Genomic DNA, 25,690 nt, shown 5'->3' with positions numbered 1-25,690 from the left:
ATGGTTAAAACTATATTTTTGATATCATGGATGGTCAGTCCTTGCATCCATGGCTTTGTCTATGAATTTGAGAGTGGCTACATTACTCCAGACCCATCCCTCAGCTATTTTACCAAAACAGAGGGGTGGTATGCTATTGTTTCAATTAAGAATGATTCTAGCTTTGTTTTGTGGCTATATAGTGTTTGTTTACATATACTTTGTTTACAAACATTGGAGTAAAACAAGACAATATTTTGGGTTCTGATGGGATACAACATTTGAGCGGTTGGTGCCGGGGCTGGCGGTATGGTGCAATATTGCCAGAGCAGTCCACCACTGGACGGTCGTCCCAAGTTACCACGGTCACAAAATCATAAACCCCGCCCATTTCTACAATTATCTTCTTAAAATCTGATTTTAAACCTAACCGTAACTTTAACCACACTGCTAACATTATGCCTAACCTTAATTTAAGACCAAAAAGCACATTTGTGTTTTCTTGAAGCTTTACGATATAGACTTTGTGGCTGTATTATCGCGTGGATCCCCACTGGTCAGAGGGAGGCAGGGCAAACACTGTGACAAGCATAGGCATAACACAGTTAGTTACTTGCCATCTCTCATCAGCCTAGGTCGATATTTGCCATTCGGATCTACAGTCGTACAATAGAAAATACGCATTTACCAAGATGCCTAAGCCATTGACAGACCAGGAGAAGAGAAAGCAGATATCGGTGCGAGGGCTTGCAGGTGTGGAAAATGTTTCAGACCTCAAGACTAATTTTAATCGCCATCTCCACTTTACACTCGTAAAGGACCGAAATGTGGCGACCAAAAGGGACTACTACTTCGCCTTGGCCAACACAGTGCGCGACCATCTGGTTGGCCGATGGATCAGGACGCAGCAGCACTACTACGAGAAAGACCCCAAGGTAAGCAGGCGAGTTGCCGCAGTGACACAGTGTTCCCGTCCCATCGCAATCTTCCGCACAAATTGCAGGCTTCGGCACGTAGGCCTGCGCCTCTTTCAGACTCCGGGTAAAGTGGGGAGGGGGTGGTTTTCCCAGGGAAATATCACTGCGCATTATGTGAAATTATGCTGAAATCTAGACTCTGCGCTTCAGACGCTAAAATTACAGAAGTGTTATGCTCATATAATATCAATTGAAGGGAAAGTAGACTATTTCATCCTCAATGTGATTATGCAGGGAAAATGGTAAAGGAATGCCAAATTCTACATTGAGCGCTCCATCAAAGCTCCTTGCTAGTTAGGCTACATTATGATGTTGCATCTCTGGATGAGAAAACATTCAGTACATTTCTGTATATTATCTCATTCTTAATCACTGAGTTGATAAATAAACTGGAGACAGCATCCAAGATGGACGCCTGTCGTTTTCAACATAATCTACTCACGTTCGCATACTCTTATCATTTTTTTTCATAATATAAATTCCATACATTTCGAAGGATATACATTTAAATGTGACATTTGTTAAAGAATGTATAGATTTTTGTAACAAAACATCACAAACACGCAAAACAAAAAACGCATACAGGGTTGTACATTCAAATACATGTAAAATGCTTAAAGCTGCAATATGTAACTTTTTGGGCGACCCGACCAAATTCACATAACAATGTGAGTTATAGGCCTGTCATTCTCTTTGAAAGCAAGTTTAAGAAGTGGTAGATCTGTTCTATGTGCGCTATTTCTATGCTTCCTGTTCTTACATTTTTGTGTCTTTAATTTTTGGTTTTGTACACGACCTACAATATTTTTGTTTATGTAATATATATTTCACAGCGGTTTAGAAGTTACAATGATTCTCTACACTATACTTGCTTGGTTTGTCACATAAACTGAAATTAGGCTAACTATTATAATTTCAGCAACCAGGAAATGGCGAGCGATTTCTGGATAGTGCATCTTTAAGAGTAGCAATAGATTGAATTACTTTCTTATTCTTACGGAGCATATTTTTTAATGTGACAAAGTAATTAGTTAATTCAACCTTTAAAAATACAGAATATTATTTGTTATGTTCTTAAAGAAAGTAATTGTATGGGTGTAATATTGAGCAAGAGTTATGAACAAATGCATCACATACAATTAGTTGAGAATCTTGGATTATTAAACAGAAAAATAACACCAGACATTTGCAGATTTAATGTCTACCCAGAAAATAGTTACATACACACATTGGAAAAATACATGTTAAATTGATTCTGTCCAATTCTAGTGAATCTTTTTTTTTCATTTCAACAATTTACTATCTGTAATGTGCTAGAAGCCTTGCTTAAGACTGATATCCACTGGGGCTGATATGCTTGATCCATTTTTGCTGCAGATCTCTGCCCCCTTGATTGCTGAATCATTAACCCATATTTTTAACCTGGCAAATATATCTGGTACTATCCCCAAGGTTTGGAAGGCGGCCCATGTACTCCCCGTTCACAAAGGTGGTGACCCTAAATAATTATCGCCCAATTTCTTGCCTAGATATATATATATTAGAATTCTTGATTATTTCTCAGCTAAGATCTTTCTTATCTTTGAAATGTATTCTAAATGTGCTGTACATCAGACAGGTTTTAGACCAGGTCATAGCACTATCTATGCTGCATCCCTAGTTATAAATGATTAACAGTATGGATAAAAGGCAACATTGTGCTGTCATCTTCATTGACCTGTCAAAGGCTTTCGATACTGTTGATCAATGTAACCTGCACTTGTATGCAGATAATACTGGGTATGCTATTGCCCCCACAGTTGACCAGGCTCTAAATGCAGGTAAAACAAAGTATATGTTGTTCTCTAGAGCGCATAAAAATAACTAATGATTTAAGCATATGTACTTTGGATGGTGTCTATATTGATCTTGTCCCTGCTTACAAAAATCTGGGCATCTGGATAGATGAAAAGCTGTCTTTTAAAAAGCATATTGATGAGGTAGTTAAGAAGCTGAGAATAAAAATGGTCTTCTTCTATAGAAGAAGCAGTGATTACAGCCTCAAGTCGTCTTGGGTATGACGCTACAAGCTTGGCACACCTGGATTTGGGGAGTTTCTCCCATTCTTCTCTGCAGATCCTCTCAAGCTCTATCAGGTAGTATGGGGAGTGTCGCTGCACAGCTATTTTCAGGTCTCTCCAGAGATGTTCAATCAGGTTCAAGTCCAGGCTCTGGTTGGGCCACTCAATAACATTCAGAGACTTATCCCGAAGCCACTCCTGTGTTGTCTTGGCTGTGTGCTTAGGGTTGTTGTCCTGTTGGAAGGTGAATCTTCTCCCCAGTCTGAGGTCCTGAGTGCTCCGGAGGAGGTTTTCATCAAGGATATTTCTGTACTTTGCTCCCTTCATCTTTCCCTCGATCCTGACTAGTCTCCCAGTCCCTGCTGCTGAAAAACATCCCCACAGCATGACGCTGCCACCCCCATGCTTCACCGTAGGGATGGTGCCAAGTTTCCTCCAGACGTGACGCTGGGCATTCAGGCCAAAGAATTCAATCTTGGTTTCATCAGACCAGAGAATCTGTTTTTTCAAGTGGCTTCTGTCTGGCCATTCTGCCATAAAGGCCTGATTTGGTGGAGTGCTGCAGAGATGATTGTCCTTCTGGAAGATCCACCCACCACCACAGAGGCACTCTGGAGCTCTGTCAGAGTGACCATCGGGTACTTGGTCCCTTCCCTGACCACGGCCCTTCTCCCCCGATTGCTCAGTTTGGCTGAGAAGCCAGCTCTAGGAAGAGTCTTGGTGGTTCCAAACTTATTCCATTTAAGAATGATGAAGGCCAAGGTGTTCTTGGGGACTTTCAATGCTGCAAAAAAAGTTGGTACCCTTCCCCAGATCTGTGCCTCGACACAGTCATGTCTCGATACAGTCATGTCTCTGAGCTCTATGGACAAATTCTTCTACCTCATGGCTTGTTTTTTTTTTTTTTGCAAACATTTCTGAAATGCTGATTTTGCTTTGTCATTGGGGTATAGTGTGTAGACTGATGTGGAAAAAAACTATTTTAGAAAAAAGGCTGTAATGTAATAAAATGTGAAAAAGTCAAGGGGTCTGAATACTTTCTGAATACACTGTATTATGTGACTTGTGAAACAAATTTTTACTCCTAAACTTATTTAGGCTTGCCATAACAAAGGGGTTGAATACTTATTGACTCAAGACATTTCAGATTTTAATTATTTATTCATTTGTAAACATTTCTAAAAACATAGTTCCACTTTGACATTATGGGGTATTGTGTGTCTTTTGTCTGCGCTTATGTCTGCGCTTATGTACAGCTCTGTTCCATTCGAACCACATGTTTTTTCAATGTGTTTCAAGTGTGGAGACTTAACAATTTCTTTGTGGATTTTGCTGTGTGCTTGAGGTTATTGTCTTGCTGGAAGATCCACTTGCGGCCAAGTTTCAGTCTCCTGATATCTGAAGTCTATGCCGTATTCTGAGGCCTTGAACCTCTTGTCCACTTTAGTAGTGTTGTTTGTGAGATTCACAAAGTCCCCCAGCATGTAGGGCTCCACTGTCACACAGTCCACCACCTTACCCGTCTCCAAGATCTGAAACACAACAACCAGCTGTCTAAACAGGAGGCAGGTTCACTTCCTCTGAAGATTTCTAAACATTACTAGTGCATAACATTTGTCATTTAGCAGACACTCCTAGGACCAGTGGAAGCAAAATAGCCCCATAACATCAAAGGTCCATCACTGTATTTGTAGGTAGTTATGGGTTTTGATTTTGTTCATGCATACCTACTGTAAAATATGATGGTGGATCTTTGATGTTATGGGGCTATTCTGCTTCCACTGGTCCTGGGGCCCTTGTTAAGGTCAACAGCATCAACGTTGTTGCCTCTGCCAGGAGGCTGAAAGTTGGCCGGATGTGGATCTTCCAGCAAGACCATAACCCCAAGCTAGAGGTCGACCGATTAATCGGAATGGCCGATTAATTAGGGCCGATTACAAGTTTTCATAACAATCAGAAATTGGTATTTTTGGGCGCCGATTTGCCAAATGCTTTTTATTTTTAAATTTTATTTTTTTAACACCTTTATTTAATCTTTATTTAACTGGGCAAGTCAGTGGGCAAGAACACATTCTTATTTTCAATGACGGTCTAGGAACGGTGGGTTAACTGCCTCGTTCAGGGGCAGAACGACAGATTCTCACCTTGTCAGCTCGGGGCATCCAATCTTTCAACCTTACAGTTAACTAGTCCAACGCAATAACGACCTGCCTCTCTCTCGTTGCACTCCACAAGGAGACTGCCTGTTACGCGAATGCAGTAAGCCAAGGTAAGTTGCTAGCTAGCATTAAACTTATCTTATAAAAAACAATCAATCATAATCACTAGTTAACTACACATGGTTGATGATATTACTAGATATTATCTAGCGTGTCCTGTGTTGCATATAATCTGACTGAGCATACAAGCATACAAGTATCTAAGTATCTGACTGAGCGGTGGTAGGCAGAAGCAGGCGCGTAAACATTCATTCAAACAGCACTTTCGTGGGTTTTGCCAGCAGCTCTTCGTTGTGCGTCAAGCATTGCGCTGTTTATGAATTCAAACCTATCAACTCCCGAGATGAGGCTGGTTTGACCGAAGTGAAATGGCTGGCTAGTAGCGTTTCAAACTTCACTCTCTCTGAGCCTTGGGGTGGTTGTTTCCCTTACTCTGCATGGGTAACGCTGCTTCGATGTGGTGGCTGTTGTCGTTGTGTTGCTGGTTCGAGCCCAGGGAGGAGCGAGGAGAGGGACGGAGGCTATACTGTTACACTGGCAATACTAAAGTGCCTATAAGAACATCCAATAGTCAAAGGTTAATGAAATACAAAATGGTATAGAGGGAAATAGTAACTACAACCTAAAACTTCTTACGTGGGAATATTGAAGACTCATGTTAAAAGGAACCACCAGCTTTCATATGTTCTCATGTTCTGAGCAAGGAACTGAAATGTTAGCTTTCTTACATAGCACATATTGCACTTTTACGTTCTTCTCCAACACTTTGTTTTTGCATTATTTAAACCAAATTGAACATGCTTCATTATCTACTTGAGGCTAAATTGATTTTATTGATGTATTATATTAAGTTAAAATAAGTGTTCATTCAGTATTGTTGTAATTGTCATTATTACAAATACATGTGTTTCTTTTTAATCGGCCGATTAATCGGGATCGGCTTTTTTGGTCCTCCAATAATCGGTATCGGTATCGGAGTTGAAAAATTATAATCGGTCGACCTCTACCCCAAGCACACATCAAAATCCACAAAGAAATTGTTAATCAGTAGCAATATGCTAAATGCGTTTACATGAAAGAAGCTATGCAAATATAGCAACAAGATAACAATATGAATTTTAAAAGTGTGATGTTGGTGATGTAGACGCCAAGGAACTTGAAGCTCTCAACTTGCTCCACTATAGCCCGTCGATGAGAATGGGGGCGTGCTCGGTCCTCCTTTTCCTGTAGTACACAATCATCTCCTTGGTCTTGATCACGTTGAGGGAGAGGTTGTTTTCCTTGCACCACAGGGTCAGGTCTCTGACATCCTCCCTATAGGCTGTCTCATTGTTGTCGGTGATTGGGCCTACCACTGTTGTGTCATCAGCAAACTTAATGATGGTGTTGGAGTCATGCCTGGCCGTGCAGTCATGAGTGAACAGAGAGTACAGGAGGGGACTGAGCACGCACCCCTGAGGGGCCACCGTGTTGAGGATCAGCGTGGCGGATATGTTGTTACCTACCCTTACCACCTGGGTGCGGTCTGTCAGGAAGTTCAGGATCCAGTTGCAGAGGGAGGTGTTTAGTCCCAGGGTCCTTAGCTTAGTGATGAGATTTGAGGGCGCTATAGTGTTGAACGCTGAGCTGTTGTCAATGAATAGCATTCTCACATAGGCGTTCCTTTTGTCCAGGTGTGAAAGGGCAGTGTGGTGTGCAATAGAGATTGCATCATCTGTGGATCTGTTGGTGGGGTACGCAAATTGGAGTGGGTCTAGTGTTTCTGGGATAATGGTGTTGACGTGAGCCATGACCAGCCTTTCAACGCATTTCATGGCTACAGATGTGAATGCCACGGGTCGGTAGTCATTTAGGCAGGTTACCTTAGTGTTCTTGGGCACAGGGACTATGGTGGTCTGCTTGAAACATGTAGGCAATACAGACTGAGACAGAGAGAGCCTTGTACACGTCTCTATGTGTGGAGTAAAGTTGGTCTAGAATTTTTTTCCCCTCTGGTTGCACATTTAACATGCTAATAGAAATTACGTAAAACTGATTTATGTTTCCCTGCATTAAAGTCCCCGGCCACCAGGAGTGCCGCCTCTGGATGAACGTTTTCCTGTTTACTTATGGTGGTATACAGCTCATTGAGTGCGGTCTTAGTGCCACCCTCGGTCTGTGGTGGTATGTTGACAGCTACGAAAAATACAGATGAAAACTCTCTAGGTAGATAGTGTGGTCTACAGCTTATTATAAGATACTCTACCTCAGGCGAGCAAAACCTTGAGACTTCCTTAGATATTGTGCACCAGCTGTTGTTTACATAAATGCATAGGCCCCCGCCCCGTGTCTTACCAGAGGCTGCTGTTCTGTCCTGCCGATAGAGTGTATAACCCTTCAGCTGTATGTGCTCAATGTCATTGTTCAGCCATGTCCCGTTGGTTGGATAAACATGCTTTCAGTTCGTCCCATTTATTTTCCAGCGATTGAACGTTAGCTAGCAGGACGGAAGGCAAAGGCAGATTAGCCACTCGTCGCCTGATCCTCACAAGGTACCCTGATGTCTTTCCGCAAAATCTCAGTTTCCTTCGTCCGCAAATAACAGGGATCTGGGGTGTTTGTATAATATCCCTCCCGTCCGACTCAGGGAAGAATAACTCTTCATACAGGTAAGAAATCGCAGTGCTGATGTCCAGAAGCTCATTAGAAGCAACATTATGTACAAAACAAGTTATGAACAACGCAAAAAAACAAACAGGATAGCATGGTTGGTTAAGAGCCAATAGGATGGCATCCTTCCCCTCCGGCACCATCACATAAACAATAGAGTAGATAAAGTTAGTAGACAAACAAGCAAGCAGTATTAACTCAAAAGCGGGCCTTCATTCGCATTAAAAAACAGGTGCACAGAATTTGCAAAGAATTCCATGTCAATGAACAACTACATGTAGCATCAAGAAAACAATGATCAATGAGTATGTTTACATGCACTCTAATAATTCAATATTAAACTGCTTATGGCAGCAGGCCAGGCACGTGCACAGATAGGGGTCTACCTGTGCCTCCCACTTGCTCCTTTGCCGTCCCACTCGCCAAGTGCCCTTTTGGGTGGTAGTATAATTTTATTTTTGAATACAGGTTTTGGCATTGTTCTGAACCGACTGCCCGCAAGTCGTCATGACATCGTCAAGTTCGCCACCCTCTACCCCCACCCAGTCCTTTTGTTGCGCCTGTTGTTCTGGCCTGTAGAGAGCTCGCACGCACAAAACAAGCTCTCAGTCTTATGGCAGAGTTAGATGTTCATCCACGTCTTCCAAACTTTTTTTATTTGCAGTTACTCCAAACGTCAAATTTCAAAGTGTTTTTGTTGCTCCTGCTGCTCGTAAGTTTAGGCACTCATTCCAAATGGTTACGGTAAGGGTTAAGTTTTGGGATAGGGTTAAAACCAAAAACCAGCTTGCACGATGGAGATCGAACGCACAACCTTCTGATCCAGAGTCATGGGACCACCCCCGCCCACAACACCCTAACAAAACCCAAGCCTACTTGATGGTAACAGCGCTCACTATTGCCCCAGTGGCCAGTTTTGAAGGCCTTTCCCGACGTCCTTAGGACATGGATAGACGTCTTGAACTACCTGGCTGCGTATGCTTTTCTGCTGTCCGGTATTCAAATTTGAGATGTAGTCACCGGTCCAGTGTATAGCTAGCTACCTAGTTTAAATATCAACAGTACTGCAACAGCAGCAAAACATTTGATTAACACTTGATTTACATCATCAATATTCGGTCTGGTTGGCTGATACACGCAGCAGAGAGAGGCAGAAAGAGAGAGGATCAGATGCATCAATGAGGCCTCCGACTCAACTCCCCCCCTTCAGTCGGGAGTTGGACATGTGTGTCAGGGCAGCAGCAACACAGACCACAATATACTAAAATATCCAAACAAGCCAGCCTGACATTTATCATGAGTTAGAAGATTATGAATATTAAATTATGAAGTTATTATTTAAAAATCGAAAGAGCATTGAAGATAAAAAAAAGCAATCAGTCAAAAAAAGGGGGGGGGGGGGGGGGTTGGGCTCTTTTTTTCATTTTGAGCACCTGCGCCCTGAAAAGTCTGTGCACGGCAATGCAGTAGGCCTGACTTTGACATTACTAGTCATATAAACGCCTTACTCTGTTTATGTGAATCGGCGTAAAGCGTAAAGTCATAATCGGCATAAGCAGGTCTCCTGCAACACGGTGATCAAATAAAGACCCTGAGAACATATTTGACCAATACCTCCATGCCCCGTAAGAAATATAAATAATCATTTGTTTACACGAATCCAGGAGTTCAATTACATTTTTGGTATTCGGCCCATTTTCCTATAATAGTAATTTCTCATAATCAATCCATTCTTCCCAAAGTCTTCATGTTTACAAAATGCATTTAATAGCTGTAGTAATAGTTGTAACACTGCTGTTATTTAGAGTGTTTATGTAACCCCATCTCCACCAATGATTGGCATCTCCCTCCCTAGTCGCTCTAACCTTTTAGAAGGGGCCACTAATGCGACTATTTTTAACAAGGGACTAGATGCCTTTGTCACTTTATCATGGTCACACTCAATGGGACAGTAGGGAGCTCTGTTTTCCATGTCCTCATTTGCATGCCCTCCTTCCTATTGTCGGAATAACCCCATTTGAAATGTCACAGGTCAATCGAAGTCTCGGGTGTCGTTCCCTCCTAGCTCTTCATTTAGGATATCAAACACACCATCCCGATCAATTATGTTGTAGCACTTTATACAACGAGTGGGTCTAATCTTGAATGCTGATTGGTTAAAACCGCATTCCAGTCAGTGTCTATTCCACAAGTTATCACAGGCTAAATATATAACGTTAAAATGCCTATTTACTCTGTTCCATCTGACTGTGCAATCCACTGTCTCAAAAGCATCTAGACATAATGCTTTTAGAATAATATTTAATTTTCAACAGCAGAGATTTGTATAAAGCTTGCTATCTGTCTCTCTGACATTTTCAACATCGTTTCAGTATTCAAATTCGATCTTCAGCTGTCCCATAGTAATTTTGTCGGGAGTCGGGACGAGACAGACAGGCAGCCAGCGTTTCTCAGCCAGTCAAAATCATGACTCAGCTGGCATCATTTTTATAGATATATACAAAGCCTATTTCTCCCTCAGGAAACTAAAAAGATTTGGCATGTGTCCTGAGATCCTCAAAAGGTTCTACAGCTGCAACATCGAGAGCATCCTGACTGGTTGCATCACTGCCTGGTACGGCAATTCCTCGGCCTCCGACTGCAAGACACTACAGACGGTGGTGCGTACGGCCCAGTACATCACTGGGGCTAAGCTGCCTGCCATCCAGGACCTCTACACCAGGCGGTGTCAGAGGAAAGCCCTAAAAATTGTCAAAGACCCCAGCCACCCCAGTCATAGACTGTTCTCTCTACTACCGCATGGCAAGCGGTACCGGAGTGCCAAGTCTAGGACAAAAAGGCTTCTCAACAGTTGTTTTTATAAAACAACAATAAAAAGACAGGCAATATACAGTAGCGAGGCTATAAAAGTAGTGAGGCTACATAAAGACACCAGTTAGTCAGGCTGATTGAGGTAGTATATACATGTAGATATGGTTAAAGTGACTATGCATATATGATGAACAGAGAGTAGCAGTAGCGTAAAAGAGGGGTTGGCAGGTGGTGGGTGGAGGAAAGTTTGCAGCCTTTCTAGCTTCAGTTTGAAGTGATTGTTTTAGCTGTGTTGTTGGCTAGCTCTTCTGAACAACAGTGCCTTGACGGGTGAGCACATTTTCTATGTCAGGCAAAATCGTGCCTCATTAGCTCATTGTTATGGATGTACCCAAATAAAGGTAACTAGAAAACAGCTTAAACAAATGCAAATGCAGCTACTTTGCTGTTATTCTGGCTGCTTTGACGTGACTGTAAGTTAGCCGTAGTTGGCTAGCTAGCAAGCAAGGGATGAGAATGATGCCCGCCAGTATGGCAATGGAACATTTGAAACGAACGACTGGGTCGCGTCCAGATACAGAACAAAAAGACTGAACGACAGGGTTGCATCTCTGGCAACCGAACCGATAGAAAGAACGACCAGCCGGCTTGGGTAGCAACCTTAGATTTGTGTAGGGACTATATAATAATATAATTCATCAAAATAACATTTTTTTAAATAAAAAATATGTAAATCATTATTTAAATAAGATAGTAACCCATTGTATAAAAGTGATAATGCCCTCAAAGCCGGTGTTTGAAGGATATATTGGCACAGTTTGCCGGCCCTCAACTTCTTCTGGGGCCTAACAACACCCATGCCAATATATCCTCCAAACACCGGCTTCGAGGGCATTATCACTTAAGTGGGGCGGCAGGGTAGCCTAGTGGTTAGAGTGTTCGACTAGTAACCGAAAGGTTGCAAGATCGAATCCCCGAGCTTTGAGAGCATGCCCCTGAACAAGGCAGTTAACCCACTGTTCCTAGGCTGTCATTGAAAATAATAATTTGTTCTTAACTGACTTGCCTAGTTAAATAAAGGTTTTTAAAAAAGTATAAATAAATAAAAAGTAGTGACCTTAGAAATAATGAAGCGAAGAGGCATTTGCAACTAGAGGCATAAAAACTCTAGATCACCTTTACTCCACACACAGAGATGCTTGCAAAGCTCTCCCTTGCCCTCCATTTACCAAATGTGACCATATCTCAAACAGGAAGTACCAGTGACGCTCTCAATACGGTAGTGGTCCGATGAAGCAGAGGCTAAACTACAGGACTGTTTTGCTAGCATTAATAAGTGCTTCATTAATAAGTGCCTCGAAGACGTTGTCCCCACAGTGACCTTACGTTCATATCCCAACCTGAAGCCATGGATTACAGGCAACAACCGCACTGAGCTAAAGGCTAGAGCTGACGATTTCAAAGACCGAGAGACTAATCTGGACGCTTATAAAAAATTCCGATACGCCCTCCATCAAACAGACAAAGTGTAAATGCCTTTTATGCTCACTTTGAGGCAAGCAACACTGCACCACCATGCATGAGAGCATCAGCTGTTCCAGACAACTGTGTGATCACGCTCTCTGTAGTATATCTGAGTAAGACCTTTAAACAATTTAACATTCACAAGGCCGCAGGGCCAGACGAATTACCAGGATGGGTACTCGGAGCATGTGCTGACCAGCTGGCAAGTGTCTTCATTGACATATTCAACCTCTCCCTGACCCAGTCTGTAATAGCTACATGTTCCAAGCAGACCACCATAGTCCCTGTGCCCACGAATGTCAAGGTAACATGCCTAAATGACTATCGCCCTTTAGCACTCACATCTCTAAAAATATAATGCTTTGAAATGCTGGACATGGCTCACATCAACACCATCATCACATACACTGGACCCACTCCAATTCGCATACCGCCCCAACAGATCCACAGATGACGCAATCTCTATTGCACTCCACACTACCCTTTCTCACCTGGACAAAAGCAACACCTCTGTTAGAATGCTGATCATTGACTAAAGCTCAGCATTTAACTCTATAGTGCCCTCCAAGCTCATCACTCTTCCTCTGACACTGGATCCTGGACTTCTTGAAGGGCCACCCCCGGGTGGTGAGGGTAGACCACAACACATCCACCACACTGACCCTCAACACGGGGCCCCTCAGGGGTACGTGCTTAGTCCGCTCCTGTACTCCCTGTTCACCCACGACTGCGTGTTTGTGCACAACTCCAACACCATCATTAAGACCCAACAGTGGTAGGACTGATCACTGACGATGATGAGACAGCCTACAGGGAGGTCAGAGACCTGGCAGTGTGGTGCTAGGACAATAAGAACTCCTTCAACGTCAGCAAGACAAAGGAGCTATTCGTGGACTACAGGAAAATGAGAAAAGGAGGGCCGAGAAAGCCCACATTCACATCGACGGGGCTGTAATGGACAGGGTCAAGCGCTTCAAGTTCCTCGGTTTGCACATTACTAAAGACCTATCATGGTCCAAACACACCAACACAGTAGTGAAGAGGGAACGACAACGCCTCTTCCCTCTCAGGAGGTTGAAAAGATTTGTCATGGACCCTCAGATCCTCAAAACGTTCTTCAGCTGCACAATTGAGTATGTTTACATGCACACTAATAATTCAATATTATAGAAGTAGGCCGAGTATGACATTAGTCATGTCAACATCTTACTCTGCTTATCTTAATCTGCATTAGGTCATAATCGAAGTAAGCATACGGCGAGCAATCTTTCAAATTATTAGGACATGTAAACGGCTTAATCGGCGTTCCAGTGGTGGATTTGATCTGCGCATGTGCCAGGCCATTCCCGGGTAGCGCAAGCTTCCATCTTATGTGCGAGTGAAGTGAGTTAGGAAAAACTGTAGGTATGCATCTTATAAATCGTTTTCACATACACACCTCGCATGTCCCAACTCAGAATCAAATAGTCTTCGCAGAAATAACATGGTCACTGTGCGAGAACGTTTAGACTGTTCCCTCTGCTACCGCACGGCAAGCGGTACGAGAGCACCAAATCTGGGACCAAAACCTCCTGAACAGATTCTACCCCCAAGCCATAAGACGGCTGAATAGTTAACCAAATGGCTACACAGACTATTTGCATTGTCCCCCTTTTTTTCTATGGACATTCTTGCACTTGCTCTATGCACACTCACTGGACTCGACCCACACACTCACACATACTACACTCACACACTATATACGCTGACACAAACAAAACACTCACACATAGACACTCTTCACATAGGCTGCTGCTACTCTTTTTATTATCTATCCTGATTGCTTCGTCACTTTTACCCCTACCTACATGTACATTACCTCAATTACCTCAACTTCCTCATACCCCTGCACATTGACTCTGTACTGGTACTCCTTACAGAGACTGGACTCTGTTTATCATGCATCCTTGCGCTTTATTACAAATGCCAAGTCACTCACCCACCATTGCAACTTGTACCAAATGGTAGGTTGGACCTCACTTCATATGCACAGAAAGCTACATTTGTATGTGTTCATCCACAAAGCCCTTTTGGGTAAACTCCCTCTTTACTTCTGTAGTCTGGTCTCCTTCACCACCAGCAGTTGTTGATTGTTGCTGCCTTCTTGGCCAGGTCTCCCTTGAAAAAGAGACTCTGGGTCTCAATGGGCTTTTCATGATGAAATAAAGGTTAAATAAATAAAACAATGGAAACTCCTTGTATATAGCCTCGTTATTGTTGTTTTTTTTGTGTTACTATTTCCTTTAAAAATATATATTATTTGCTCATCTTTTCTTACCTTTGAACTCACGGTAAAGTCTACACCTGTTGTATTTGGTGCATGTGACAAAAATGTATTTGATTTCATTATGATTTCATTGCATAGCTTCAGTGTGAGTTACATACGCCATACATGAATCTGAGTGAGGATATGATGTAAAAACCTGTATGTCCTTGTAGTAGGTGGAGACAAGCTGCAGAGAAATCCTATACGGACGTAAGTAAACGAACTGCCACGGTTTGCAGCACTCTTTATGTCGGTTATTGTGAGACCACGGGATGAATCCAAGTGCTTTATAAAGAACTTTTGTCTTTTGAAACAGTTGTTGGTGTACACTAGCGGTATTAATAGAGGCTTGGGAGCTAGTTGAACTCATTCCAATGCTCTCTCAGAAAGAGCTGTTGCTTGACGGGTCGCCAAGTATAGATCTGCTGTTTTTGGCAGCACCGGCTCTCCCCTCTTGGCTACAGCTGCTTCCTCTCTAGAAGAATAGGAGAGGCAGAGATAATGTTGCATTTCTCAGGGCTACCACATGGGGGCACACTAGTGTTGGATGGCTGAAGGTGTGTTGAATGCAGAGGGTATTCCGCGCTGTACTGTATTGCATTCACTTTTCTTGATGTACCTTCCTCTGTTGCTCCTCTCCAGCGTGTGTACTACCTGTCCCTGGAGTTCTACATGGGGCGCACCCTGCAGAATACCATGGTGAACCTGGCACTGGAGAATGCCTGTGATGAGGCCACCTATCAGGTGACTGACGGATAGGCCTTAGGGCCATAGGACCCTTCTGGACCATAACAGTGTCCCATCATAGTTACCTCAACCTAGTACATTGTCTGTGACATACACTGTGGAGGGTATGAAACTGGCACATTGAACATTAATGACACTGACAATGAGTGCTTTTTTTTTGTTACACTCCATGTAAGATTCAAGAATACTTCCTGATTATTTAATCATTTCAGGTACGTGGCCCTACTCTGAGATTGAACACTGCCCCATTCCCTTGTATTCAGATGCTAAAGCTTGGCTTATTACGTTAATGTAGCTCCCATCCTCCCTCCACCCTAAAATGTATGAAGGCTAATAAAGTACTATAAATCTTAACAATGTATCTTCGTCTTCAACAGTTGGGTCTGGACATGGAGGAGCTGCAGGACATTGAGGAGGATGCCGGCCTGGGAAATGGTGGTCTTGGACGGCTCGCCGGTGAGTTTCTCCTCCTACTCGGCTCTCGATTAGTCTACCTCACTGGTTCTTCCCTGCACAAATAGTGTAGCCAATGACAGTAATGCTCAGGCAGTGGTCAGGAAAACCCCCACCTCATCTCTCCCTCCCCCCCACCTGTGCTCTCAGCCTGCTTCCTAGATTCCATGGCGTCTCTGGGGCTGGCAGCTTATGGCTACGGCATCCGCTATGAGTTTGGCATCTTCAACCAGAAAATAGTCAATGGCTGGCAGGTAGTTTGACTGACTGGCAAAGTTGATTATATTTATGTACATGTCTGTGAGTGTATATGGTACTTTCCAGTGCTTGTTGGAGTCATGTGCTTTAGATGGTCCACTTATTTGATGAATCATTTCTCACATTTTTGTCATCTACTCACAGTAGAGTCATGATGCTGTATAATCAGAACTCATAGTTCATTGTAGTGACTGACATCTCCTCACAGGTGGAGGAGGCTGATGATTGGCTGCGCTACGGCAACCCCTGGGAGAAGGCCCGCCCCGAGTACATGCGACCTGTCCACTTCTATGGCAGAGTGGAGCACACCCCCGATGGGGTAAAATGGGTTGACACACAGGTGAGAGGCCACATAGAAAGGATACAACATAGAAATAGTCATCATTGTAGCCATAACTAAACATTACATGACCCTGCTATGTTGACAGGTAGTGTTGGCCCTTCCTTATGACACCCCAGTCCCTGGCTACAGGAACAACGTTGTGAACACCATGAGACTATGGTCCGCCAAGGCCCCATGTGATTTCAACCTGAAAGACTGTGAGTTACTTCTGGACTGTTTGGGCTTGCCTGGTTTACCGCTTGAACCTACTGATTGAATTATGCATTGCTCAACATCTTTACAACCTTTGTAATAGTTTTGTCAGTCAGCTAATTCACCAGTCAGATTGTCCGGATTGGAGCTGGAAAACAGTCTAGTGCAAGGCATTTTAAATGTATGATGAGACCAGACGTTTTTCTGCCGTTCTACAGTCAATGTTGGCGGCTACATTCAGGCTGTGCTGGACAGGAACTTGGCTGAGAACATCTCCCGTGTCCTCTACCCTAATGACAACGTGAGTAGAACCCAGTGTTTATGTAACCTTTATTTACCCAGCCGTCAATGCACTGTTATGAGGAATTCATAATAAACAAGTGGGATGGACTGTGGATCTGTGTTTGACCCTAGTTCTTCGAGGGCAAGGAGCTTCGTCTGAAGCAGGAGTACTTTGTGGTGGCGGCCACTCTGCAGGACATTGTCCGTCGCTTCAAGTCCTCAAAGTTTGGCTCCACCGAGGTTGTGCGTGTGGACCTGTCCACCCTACCTGACAAGGTAAGCTCGATACAATAGATATCCTTAGCGTCCTAGACCATGTTGTAACCGGACGATATGTATCAAAGCACCATATACTCTCCAAATGTCTTTGTTCACTGACCACTCTACGGTACTATGCCAAAGACACAATGGCGGAGTGTGAGACTATATGCAAAAGTTTCCTTCCCTAACTGCATCGTATCTATTGTGCTGATGTCCTCTCTCTTGCCCATATTGTAGGTGGCCATCCAGCTGAACGACACCCACCCTGCCTTGGCCATCCCTGAGCTGATGAGGATCCTGTTGGACACGGAGCACCAGACATGGGAGAAGGTACAGTGCTGGTCCCCCTGCTTAAGCAAAAGTGTTGCACAAAAAATAGAAGTGTAACGAATACTCACCACGAAAAGGGGAATGCTCCCAGAGATCTTTATATAATGACGAGATGCTCATGTCTCTGCCCTAACAATGGGAGTCGTTGTCCCAAAGGCGGGAAGGCAGGTCACAAGCTTAGGTCTAAAATAAGCCAATAGAAACACATTGGGCTTATTTTGGACAGATTTTGGCAAGAGTGAAACCTCTCGCTTAGCCTCTTCCTGTCACAGCCTCTTCCTCTCACAATTTCCTTCTACATGCATCTTTGTGTTTTACCCCTCTCTCAGGCCTGGGACATCGTTACACGTACCTGTGCCTACACCAACCATACAGTCCTGCCTGAAGCCCTGGAGCGCTGGCCAATCGACCTGTTCCAAAACCTTCTGCCCAGACACCTGGAGATCATCTTCGAGATCAACCGACGCCACCTGGAGGTAGAGAGAGAAAGAGGGCGGGGGGAGGGGGGTGGAGTGGGAGAAAGAAAGACAGTGAGAGAGAGTGAGAGAGACATCCAAATGTTCACTCGATATTACAGTGTGGGTCAAATAATAAGGCATGGGTCTTAAAACCACCAGACTGTACAATTTTAGCCGTCTTACGCCATGATTTTGCAGTCTCAGACAAAATGTCTACATCATGGGCAAATTCTTATGTCGTAAACGATTGTCGGACATCTTGGCTCATTCAGTGTGACAGGGTCTAGGTCTGCTAATTAAGTACCATTACGTGTGGTCGTAGGCTCCAACAAAGTTCTGTCAGTGTCTGAAATGTTGAGCCTTTATCGTATAGTGTGGCTGATGTTACGAGCCGATCCTGGTGACTGACCTCAGCCACAAGGCACCTGACGATTATTGTGAATCGTCAGATTAATCTAACGGTTTGTTTTAAACGTTTTCATGCTTTGAAAGAAGAAGGATTTCCCTGAAAATATTTGTTATGTGATACATCTGGAATCAGGCTACCTGGTGGGATTTGTACAAAATCAGCAATCAAAATAAATGTTCAGCGACCATGTTCTTTAGGGGAAGCCTATTTAATTCTGAGTTCGGACACCAAAAGAATGCCGGCACCTGCTCGTCGAACATCTCATTCAAAAGTCATGGACATTAATATGGAGTTGGTCCCCCCTTTGCTGCTATAACAGCCTCCACTCTTCTCGGAAGGCTTTCCACTAGAACATTGTTGCAGACACTTGCTTCCATTCAGCCACAGGAGCATTAGTGAGGTTGGGAACTGATGTTGGGCGATGAGGCCTGGCTCACAGTCAGAATTCCCGAATCCTCAGAAAGGTGTTCTATGAGGTTGAGGTCAGGGCTCTGTGCAGGCCTGTCAAGTTCTTCCACACCGATCTCGACAAACCATTTCTGTAGGGACCTCATGTTGTGCACGCGGGCATTGTCATGCTGAAACAGGAAAGTGCCTTCCCCAAACTGTTACCACAAATTTAGAAGCACAGAATCGTCTAGAATGTCATTGTATGCTGTAGCGTTAAGATTTCCCTTCACTGGAACTAAGGGGCCTAGCCCGAACCATGAAAAACAGCCTCAGACCATTATTCCTCCTCCACCAAACTTTTCTGTTGGCACTATGCATTCAGACAGGTAGCGTTATCCTGGCATCCGCCAAACCCAGATTTCTCCATCGGACTGCCAGGTGGGTAAGCGTGATTCACCACTCCAGAGAATGCGTTTACACTGCTCCAGAGATCAATGTTGGCAAGCTTTACACCACTCCAGCCGACGCCTGACATTGCACATGGTGATCTTAGGCTTGTGTGTAGCTGCTCGCCCATGGAAACTCATTTCTTTTTTCTTTTACCCCCTTTTTCTTCCCAATTTTGTGGTATCCAATTGTTAGTAATTACTATCTTGTCTCATCACGACAACTCCCGTACGGGCTCGGGAGAGACGAAGGTTGAAAGCCAAGCGTCCTCCGAAACACAACCCAAACAAGCCGCACTGCTTCTTAACACTAACACGCATCCGGCTGCGACAGAGCCTGGGCACAAACCCAGGGTCTCTGGTGGCACAGCTGGCGCTGCGATGCAGTGCCCTAGACCGGGAGGCTGGAAACCCATTTCATGAAGCTCCCGACCGAACTGTTCTTGTGCTGACGTTGCTTCCATAGCCAGATTGGAACTCAGTAGTGAGTGTTACAACAGAGAACAAACGTTTCTTTTTAACGTTCTACGCGCTTCAGCACTTAGGAGTCCCGTTCTGTGAGCTAGACATTTCCACTTTACAATAAAAGCCCTTACAGTTGACCGGGGCAGCTCTAGCAGGACAGAAATTTGACAAACTGACTTGGTATATGACGGTGCCACGTTGAAAGTCACTAAGCTCTTCGGTAAGGGCAATTCTACTGCCAATGTTTGTCTATGGAGATTGCATGTCTTTGTACTTAATTGTATACACCTGTCAGCAACGGGTGTGGGTGAAATAGCCAAATCCACTAATTTGAAGTGGCGTCTACATACTTATGTATATATGTGAAAACTATTTCTAAATTGCATACTTTAAGTTGTTCCAAACTCACTTCACTCGCACATAAGCATAGAGTGAGGCTTGTGCCGCTGGTGCTGGCACATGTGCAGATCAAATAAACCATTGCAGTTGGCGTAGCCTATGTCAACCTCGCAAGCCAATTGCAGAATGTGACGACAGAACTGGAGCAGATTGTACAATCTGTCCAGGTTGACATCAAGATCTAATTTTGGAACACCACACAGTGTGACGTGATGAAAGACTGAATTTGACGTACCGTCTGCAGAGCCTTTTAGAGGGATTAAGAGTTAGATACAGTCCAAACCATTGCCTCAACATGTATGTGCTAGCATCTCTCACTAACGTGATCAAAACAGGAAGGGCCGTACAACTACTATAAAATCCTTTGTCCCTCCTCCCTCAGCGCATTGCTAACCTTTACCCTGGGGACCATGACCGTCTGCGCCGCATGTCCCTGGTGGAGGAGGGCGACCAGAAGAAGATCAACATGGCCCACCTGTGCATCGTGGGCTCCCACGCTGTCAACGGAGTGGCCCGCATCCACTCGGACATCATCAAGGCCACTCTGTACAAAAAAAAACGTTGTTTTATTTTGGCGTTAGCTATACTGTACTTTGCTATCCCATTGGTCAATGAGATGTCGAGGGGCATTTGATCATTCGCCCATTGTGTCCACAGGTTCAAGGACTTCTACGAGGTGGACCCCCACAAGTTCCAGAACAAGACCAATGGCATCACACCCCGACGCTGGCTGGTCATGTGCAATCCTGGACTGGCTGAAGTCATTGCAGAGGTATGTGGTGGAGTATACAGCTAAAGTGAAGTAAGCGTGGCTTTGACAGTAGTGTTTGATAGAATTCTTCTAAACATGGGTGTTTCTGAATGTTTGAATGTGCAGAGGATTGGTGAGGATTACATCCGCGATCTGGACCAGCTGAAGAATTTGCTGGAGTTTGTGGATGACGACTCTTTGATTCGGGACATCGCCAAGGTCAAACAGGTCAGAACACAACAGTCTCTTCTCCTATGGCGTCGTTGTCATTTCGGTCCACATCTCCGTCTTGAGACAATGACTATCACTCCTCCTAACACCTGTTTCTATCTGTAGGAGAACAAGCTTAAGTTTTCTGCCTATCTCGAGGAGCACTACAAGGTGAAGATCAACCCCAACTCCATGTTCGACGTTCAAGTCAAGAGGATCCACGAGTACAAGAGGCAGCTGCTTAACTGCCTGCACATCATTACTCTCTACAACCGTGAGTGGTACTCCATTCTTTCACAGCTCTAGTGAGAGACATTATTCAGTAAACCAAGTTAGCCTGTCTTCTTTTTCAATCAGGCATCAAGAAGGAGCCCAACAAGAATTGGACCCCCAGGACTATCATGATTGGAGGAAAGGTGAGTAGCAATTAAAGTGTGATTACATAACAAGGATACACAGTGTATTGTAAAAGTCTTAGTCATAGATATATTTTGTTAGCCTGGTCCTACATCTGTTTGAGCTGTCTTGCCAACTCCCATGGAGACAACGACTATAGTTTTTAAGACAGCACAAACAGATCTGGGACCAGGCTAATCTTTTGAGCTACCCTGTATGAGATTTTGGCATCCATGTGCTTCCATATGTTTTTCTCCATTTTCCCCAGGCTGCCCCTGGTTACCACACTGCTAAGCTGATCATCAGGCTGATCACGGCCGTTGGAGATATTGTCAACCACGACGAGGTGGTGGGCGACCGCCTCAAAGTCATCTTCCTGGAGAACTACAAGGTCACTCTGGCTGAGAAAAGTAAAAAAAAGTCACATACTTGTTGGTTTCTTTCTTTATGCTCCCATAGGAGCTAAGTAACCCTCCATGTCTTCCTTCTTCGTTTAAGACTTCGCGCTCGCTAGCGCCGGCAAATTTTGTTAAAGGTTCGAAGACCCATCTTTCTCTGCCTGGTCTCATCTCTCTATTTCTGTTTATCCCTGTCCCGCTCTCTTCCCCCCCCATCTCTCTTTCTCTCTCTACCCAGTCATCCCTGCGTCCGATCTATCTGAGCAGATCTCCACAGCTGGCACAGAGGCGTCTGGAACTGGCAACATGAAGTTCATGCTGAACGGAGCGCTCACCATCGGCACAATGGACGGAGCCAACGTAGAGATGGCTGAGGAGGCCGGGGAGGAGAACCTCTTCATCTTTGGTATGAGGGTGGATGACGTGGACGCCATGGACAAGAGCGGGTAAGACAGTGGAGGGTGTGAGTGGGTGGATGGATGGATGGATGGACAAAGAGGTTCTGGTTAGTGATGGTGGAGAAGACAAAAATATTGGTATTGGATGATAGCTATGGAGAGAACTTATGGATGACATGGAAGGATGCTTACTTGGTAAAGTTTGGTGTGGAAGCCAAGACGTTTGGAAGGGTGAAGGATGGAACGGAAGCAGATTTTTTTGGGGGGGATGACTTGGAAATGATGATAGGTGAAAAAATGACATAATGGAAAAAATATGTTTTATCTTCTTTATAAATGTATCCTCTTCTTTAGTAATTTATCCATCTTCCAGATATGATGCCATGGAGTACTACAATCGCATTCCTGAGCTGAAGCTGGCCATGGACCAGATCGCTGGTGGATACTTCAGCCCCGACCAGCATGACCTCTTCAAGGACATTGTCAACATGCTACTGCATCATGACAGGTGGGTGAAAAAGCTGAGTCACCGAAAGAATACCCAAATGCTGACACACTGTACTCAACTGATATACACGCAGCCACACAATGTCTAACCGAGCATGATGTTTGTGTTGCAGATTCAAGGTGTTCGCCGACTACGAAGCCTACATCAAATGTCAGGACAAAGTCAGTGCTCTCTACAAGGTCAGTGTTTCATAGACTGAATATCTATTGTTTTATTTTTTCTTAATTTCTTTCTTTTTTTGTAAAGTGTGTTAAGATCTGTTTAAATGCACTGTAAATAAAAGGTGACTTGACTATTCCCCTGTCAACTCTGAGTTTTTCCACATACATAACATAACAGTATTCCTTCCTTCTGCAATGGTTTTAATTCCCCTCTCTTCCGATCCATCCCAACAGAACCCCAAAGAATGGACCAAGATGGTGATCCACAACATCGCCGGTTGTGGTAAATTCTCTAGCGACCGCACCATCTCCCAGTACGCCCGGGAGATCTGGGGCATGGAGCCCAGCCTGGAAAGGATCCCTGCCCCAGATGATCCTCGCCAATAAGCCCCAGCCAGAAAACCAGCCTCAGGCTTGTCCACATTCCCAACCTCTGTTTTTCCCACAGCCCCCAACTTCTGCCTTTACCTCTGGCTATTCCACAAAAAAAGAAATGTTAACATGAGAAATGGTTTAGAAACCTGAAATCTCCCCTATAACTAGTACCTTTTCTTTCATTGTGCTATTTAATTGTGGTCAGTATTAGTTAATGATTGACTATAGCAACCCCTGTCCAGCTATGTGATGGCCAATAACCTGAAACCACTTTTAACCTCGACATTCAGTACTAATTTTCAATGGGCTGGGTCAAAATCTGCATTCACCTTCTCAATGCATAGTCGACTAGCTGTGCAACATCAGTAACACTGTTGACCATCATTTCAGACAATATGGCCGGAGAATACACCCTTTAACAGTCATTGGGGTCAACAAGTAGCTGGAAACCTCAACACTGTCTAATGGTACCAAAACCATATCTTCCAAGGATGAGACAAGATACAACATTAGAGTGGCTGAAAATATGCACGTTCTTCTCACATAGACACTGTGATTCTACGCTACAGCTTTGGCCTGCCAATGACCACCGCTTTAATCATATCTGCACCAAATAACGAATCAGGTTCAATGGACTAGGTTGACATGCTCATCTTTTGGCTAGCCCCCCCACACCAATGCTTATTACTAAAAATAGTTTCTGCTGTCAGCTGTGTTTTGTTTAGCATGATCCCATCAGTATATCCTCAAAACGTTGTTCCGGTGTCGGAAGTTATGATCCATCATTTAGTGCAACAAACTAAGCCTTCTCTCCTCCACCTTCTCTGCCTAATACCTCTATGATTGACTATAAAGCTGCCTTAACGAAGCTGTGTTAGTAGTTGTACGGCCTAAAGTGAGCCCATGAACACCTTGACTGCTCATGTAAGCAGATATTTTTTTTATGTTCAAATAAATAAACATTTCTGGTACAATAGTATTTTTCAGTGTTTGGAAGTCTTGGACTTAACTTTAAGATTATACTAGTAATTGAGTGTGTAGGGTTGATGTAAATTGCACTTTCCATTAGTTTATTAATGTTTATCTTCCTTTAGGAAGAGTCTGAAAAGCACTGAAAGCTTCAAACCCTGCATTCTCTTGTTAATGTGAAACAACCGTCAATAAAGGAGACAAAGTTACAACAATTGTTGTGATATTTTGTTACATTCCAAAATAGCTACATTCTCTCATCACTTTTTGTCTCTACATTTTTGTGTCTATGAATGAAAACTGAGCAAATTACACCACGAAAATTAGGTAAAGATCACATGACGGCGCTACCGCAGGACTATAGAATTGCAAACAAAGCCAAAGTGAAGTACACACAACAAACACACAAACAAGCTAACTAGCTGTATAACTGGAACCTGTTGCTGCGTTTGAATCATGTCTGGCCTTCTGCGGGGAATGCTGAAAGTACAGTTGGCTGTGGCTCTTCTTTGAGATTGAGTTGGTGGATCGTATCCAACTTTTAAGGTGCATACACCGACACCTAAGATGCATGCACCGCCACCCAAAATACAAGAGCCACGCGGGACAACTTTGTTTGGATGTCTGGACGATACTGAAAATATTTAGCTAGCTAATGACCTCCTTTTCCACATGGAAAAGACAGACAGAGACTTGCTAGCTATGTTAGCTAGTTAGCTGGAATTTTCTACAAGGAATCTGCCTCCCGAAAAAAGCTTCTCCCAAGTGGGTGTGACACCTACTCCCATTGCCTGCTGCACTGCTGCTTGGATTCCATCTGGCGATCTGTTCACCGTCTGCCCTGGCCTGTCTCCCCCTGTCTGGTATAGGTACCCCCACCACACTCACCTCTCTCTCCCAAGCTTTCGACTCTGAACTTACAATGGCTAGCCCCAAGTTGTTATATTTTTCGAAAGTGCTTTATGCTATTTGCCTCACCACTTCTGCATGCTTTGTTGACTATGAACTTGCTTGTTTACCCAACATGGGACAGTCTATGTTATGTTTGTTCCCATACCCGGGACTCTGACTCTCTATTGGCCACACGGACTCTTGGCCTCCCATCCTATTCTAACCACCTCTCGCCGGCTTTGTATTCATGTTACCTGATGAAATTGCTGTACAAAATGATCTTGTTGCCATCTAATACACATTCAAATGTAATAAATCAATACTGCAGAGCTCTCCATGTCCTTTGCCATGCCCTGATTGTATTACTGCTTATTATATCTGGAAATGTGCATGTTGTTGGTCAATTTCTTCAACAGATGATCAGGTCTATATAATTATCAAACTTACATATATTGGTAGTAGAAAGGAAACACAAACTCTTTTTTAAGTATTACAATTCTCCTTTAGCAATACAATTGTAGGCAGAAGTTGGTACAGAGTACAGTATATGATAGACACTTTGCATAACCTGGGTAGAGCTAAGACCTCCTGTAACTCCTAAAGCCTCCCCAGTCCCCCTTGCGAGACTTTCCATGACCACAACATTTTAATAAATCTAACCTCCCTCTGACAGCAG

The 25,690-nt window shown here is 43.9% G+C and overlaps 1 protein-coding gene and 1 long non-coding RNA gene across 2 annotated transcripts; one reads left to right on the top strand and one right to left on the bottom strand.

Annotated features, from left to right (window-relative positions):
- Nucleotides 1-446: 446 nt before the first annotated feature.
- Nucleotides 447-24,369, top strand: LOC110531846 (glycogen phosphorylase, muscle form). Its single transcript, XM_021615296.2, has 20 exons — nucleotides 447-914; nucleotides 15,167-15,268; nucleotides 15,649-15,727; nucleotides 15,875-15,978; nucleotides 16,191-16,322; nucleotides 16,411-16,522; nucleotides 16,736-16,818; nucleotides 16,932-17,075; nucleotides 17,298-17,390; nucleotides 17,720-17,866; nucleotides 20,340-20,503; nucleotides 20,615-20,729; nucleotides 20,835-20,936; nucleotides 21,045-21,192; nucleotides 21,276-21,334; nucleotides 21,583-21,724; nucleotides 21,951-22,158; nucleotides 22,484-22,618; nucleotides 22,731-22,797; nucleotides 23,014-24,369. The coding sequence occupies exons 1-20, from the start codon at nucleotides 672-674 to the stop codon at nucleotides 23,164-23,166; spliced, it is 2,532 nt and encodes an 843-aa protein (XP_021470971.2). The 5' UTR covers nucleotides 447-671; the 3' UTR covers nucleotides 23,167-24,369.
- On the bottom strand, nucleotides 4,271-15,160 carry LOC110531847. Its single transcript, XR_002474765.2, has 2 exons — nucleotides 14,682-15,160; nucleotides 4,271-4,548 (listed from the first exon to the last, which is right to left on the bottom strand). It is a non-coding gene; the product is annotated as an uncharacterized LOC110531847 (long non-coding RNA).
- Nucleotides 24,370-25,690: the final 1,321 nt, after the last annotated feature.

Source organism: Oncorhynchus mykiss, chromosome 9, assembly GCF_013265735.2.
Source record: "Oncorhynchus mykiss isolate Arlee chromosome 9, USDA_OmykA_1.1, whole genome shotgun sequence".
NCBI lineage: Eukaryota > Metazoa > Chordata > Actinopteri > Salmoniformes > Salmonidae > Oncorhynchus > Oncorhynchus mykiss.
The sequence above is the reverse complement of the archived record's forward strand: the minus strand, read 5'-3'. Positions and strand labels throughout refer to the sequence as shown.

Bases quoted from the DNA above. Each gene is read 5' to 3' on its own strand.
- LOC110531846 (XM_021615296.2), top strand. From the start codon at position 672: ATGCCTAAGCCATTGACAGACCAGGAGAAGAGAAAGCAGATATCGGTG. The intron at 17,867-20,339 runs GTAGAGAGAGAA...CTCCTCCCTCAG, and splicing joins TCAACCGACGCCACCTGGAG to CGCATTGCTAACCTTTACCC. The intron at 21,725-21,950 runs GTAAAAAAAAGT...CTCTCTACCCAG, and splicing joins GGTCACTCTGGCTGAGAAAA to TCATCCCTGCGTCCGATCTA.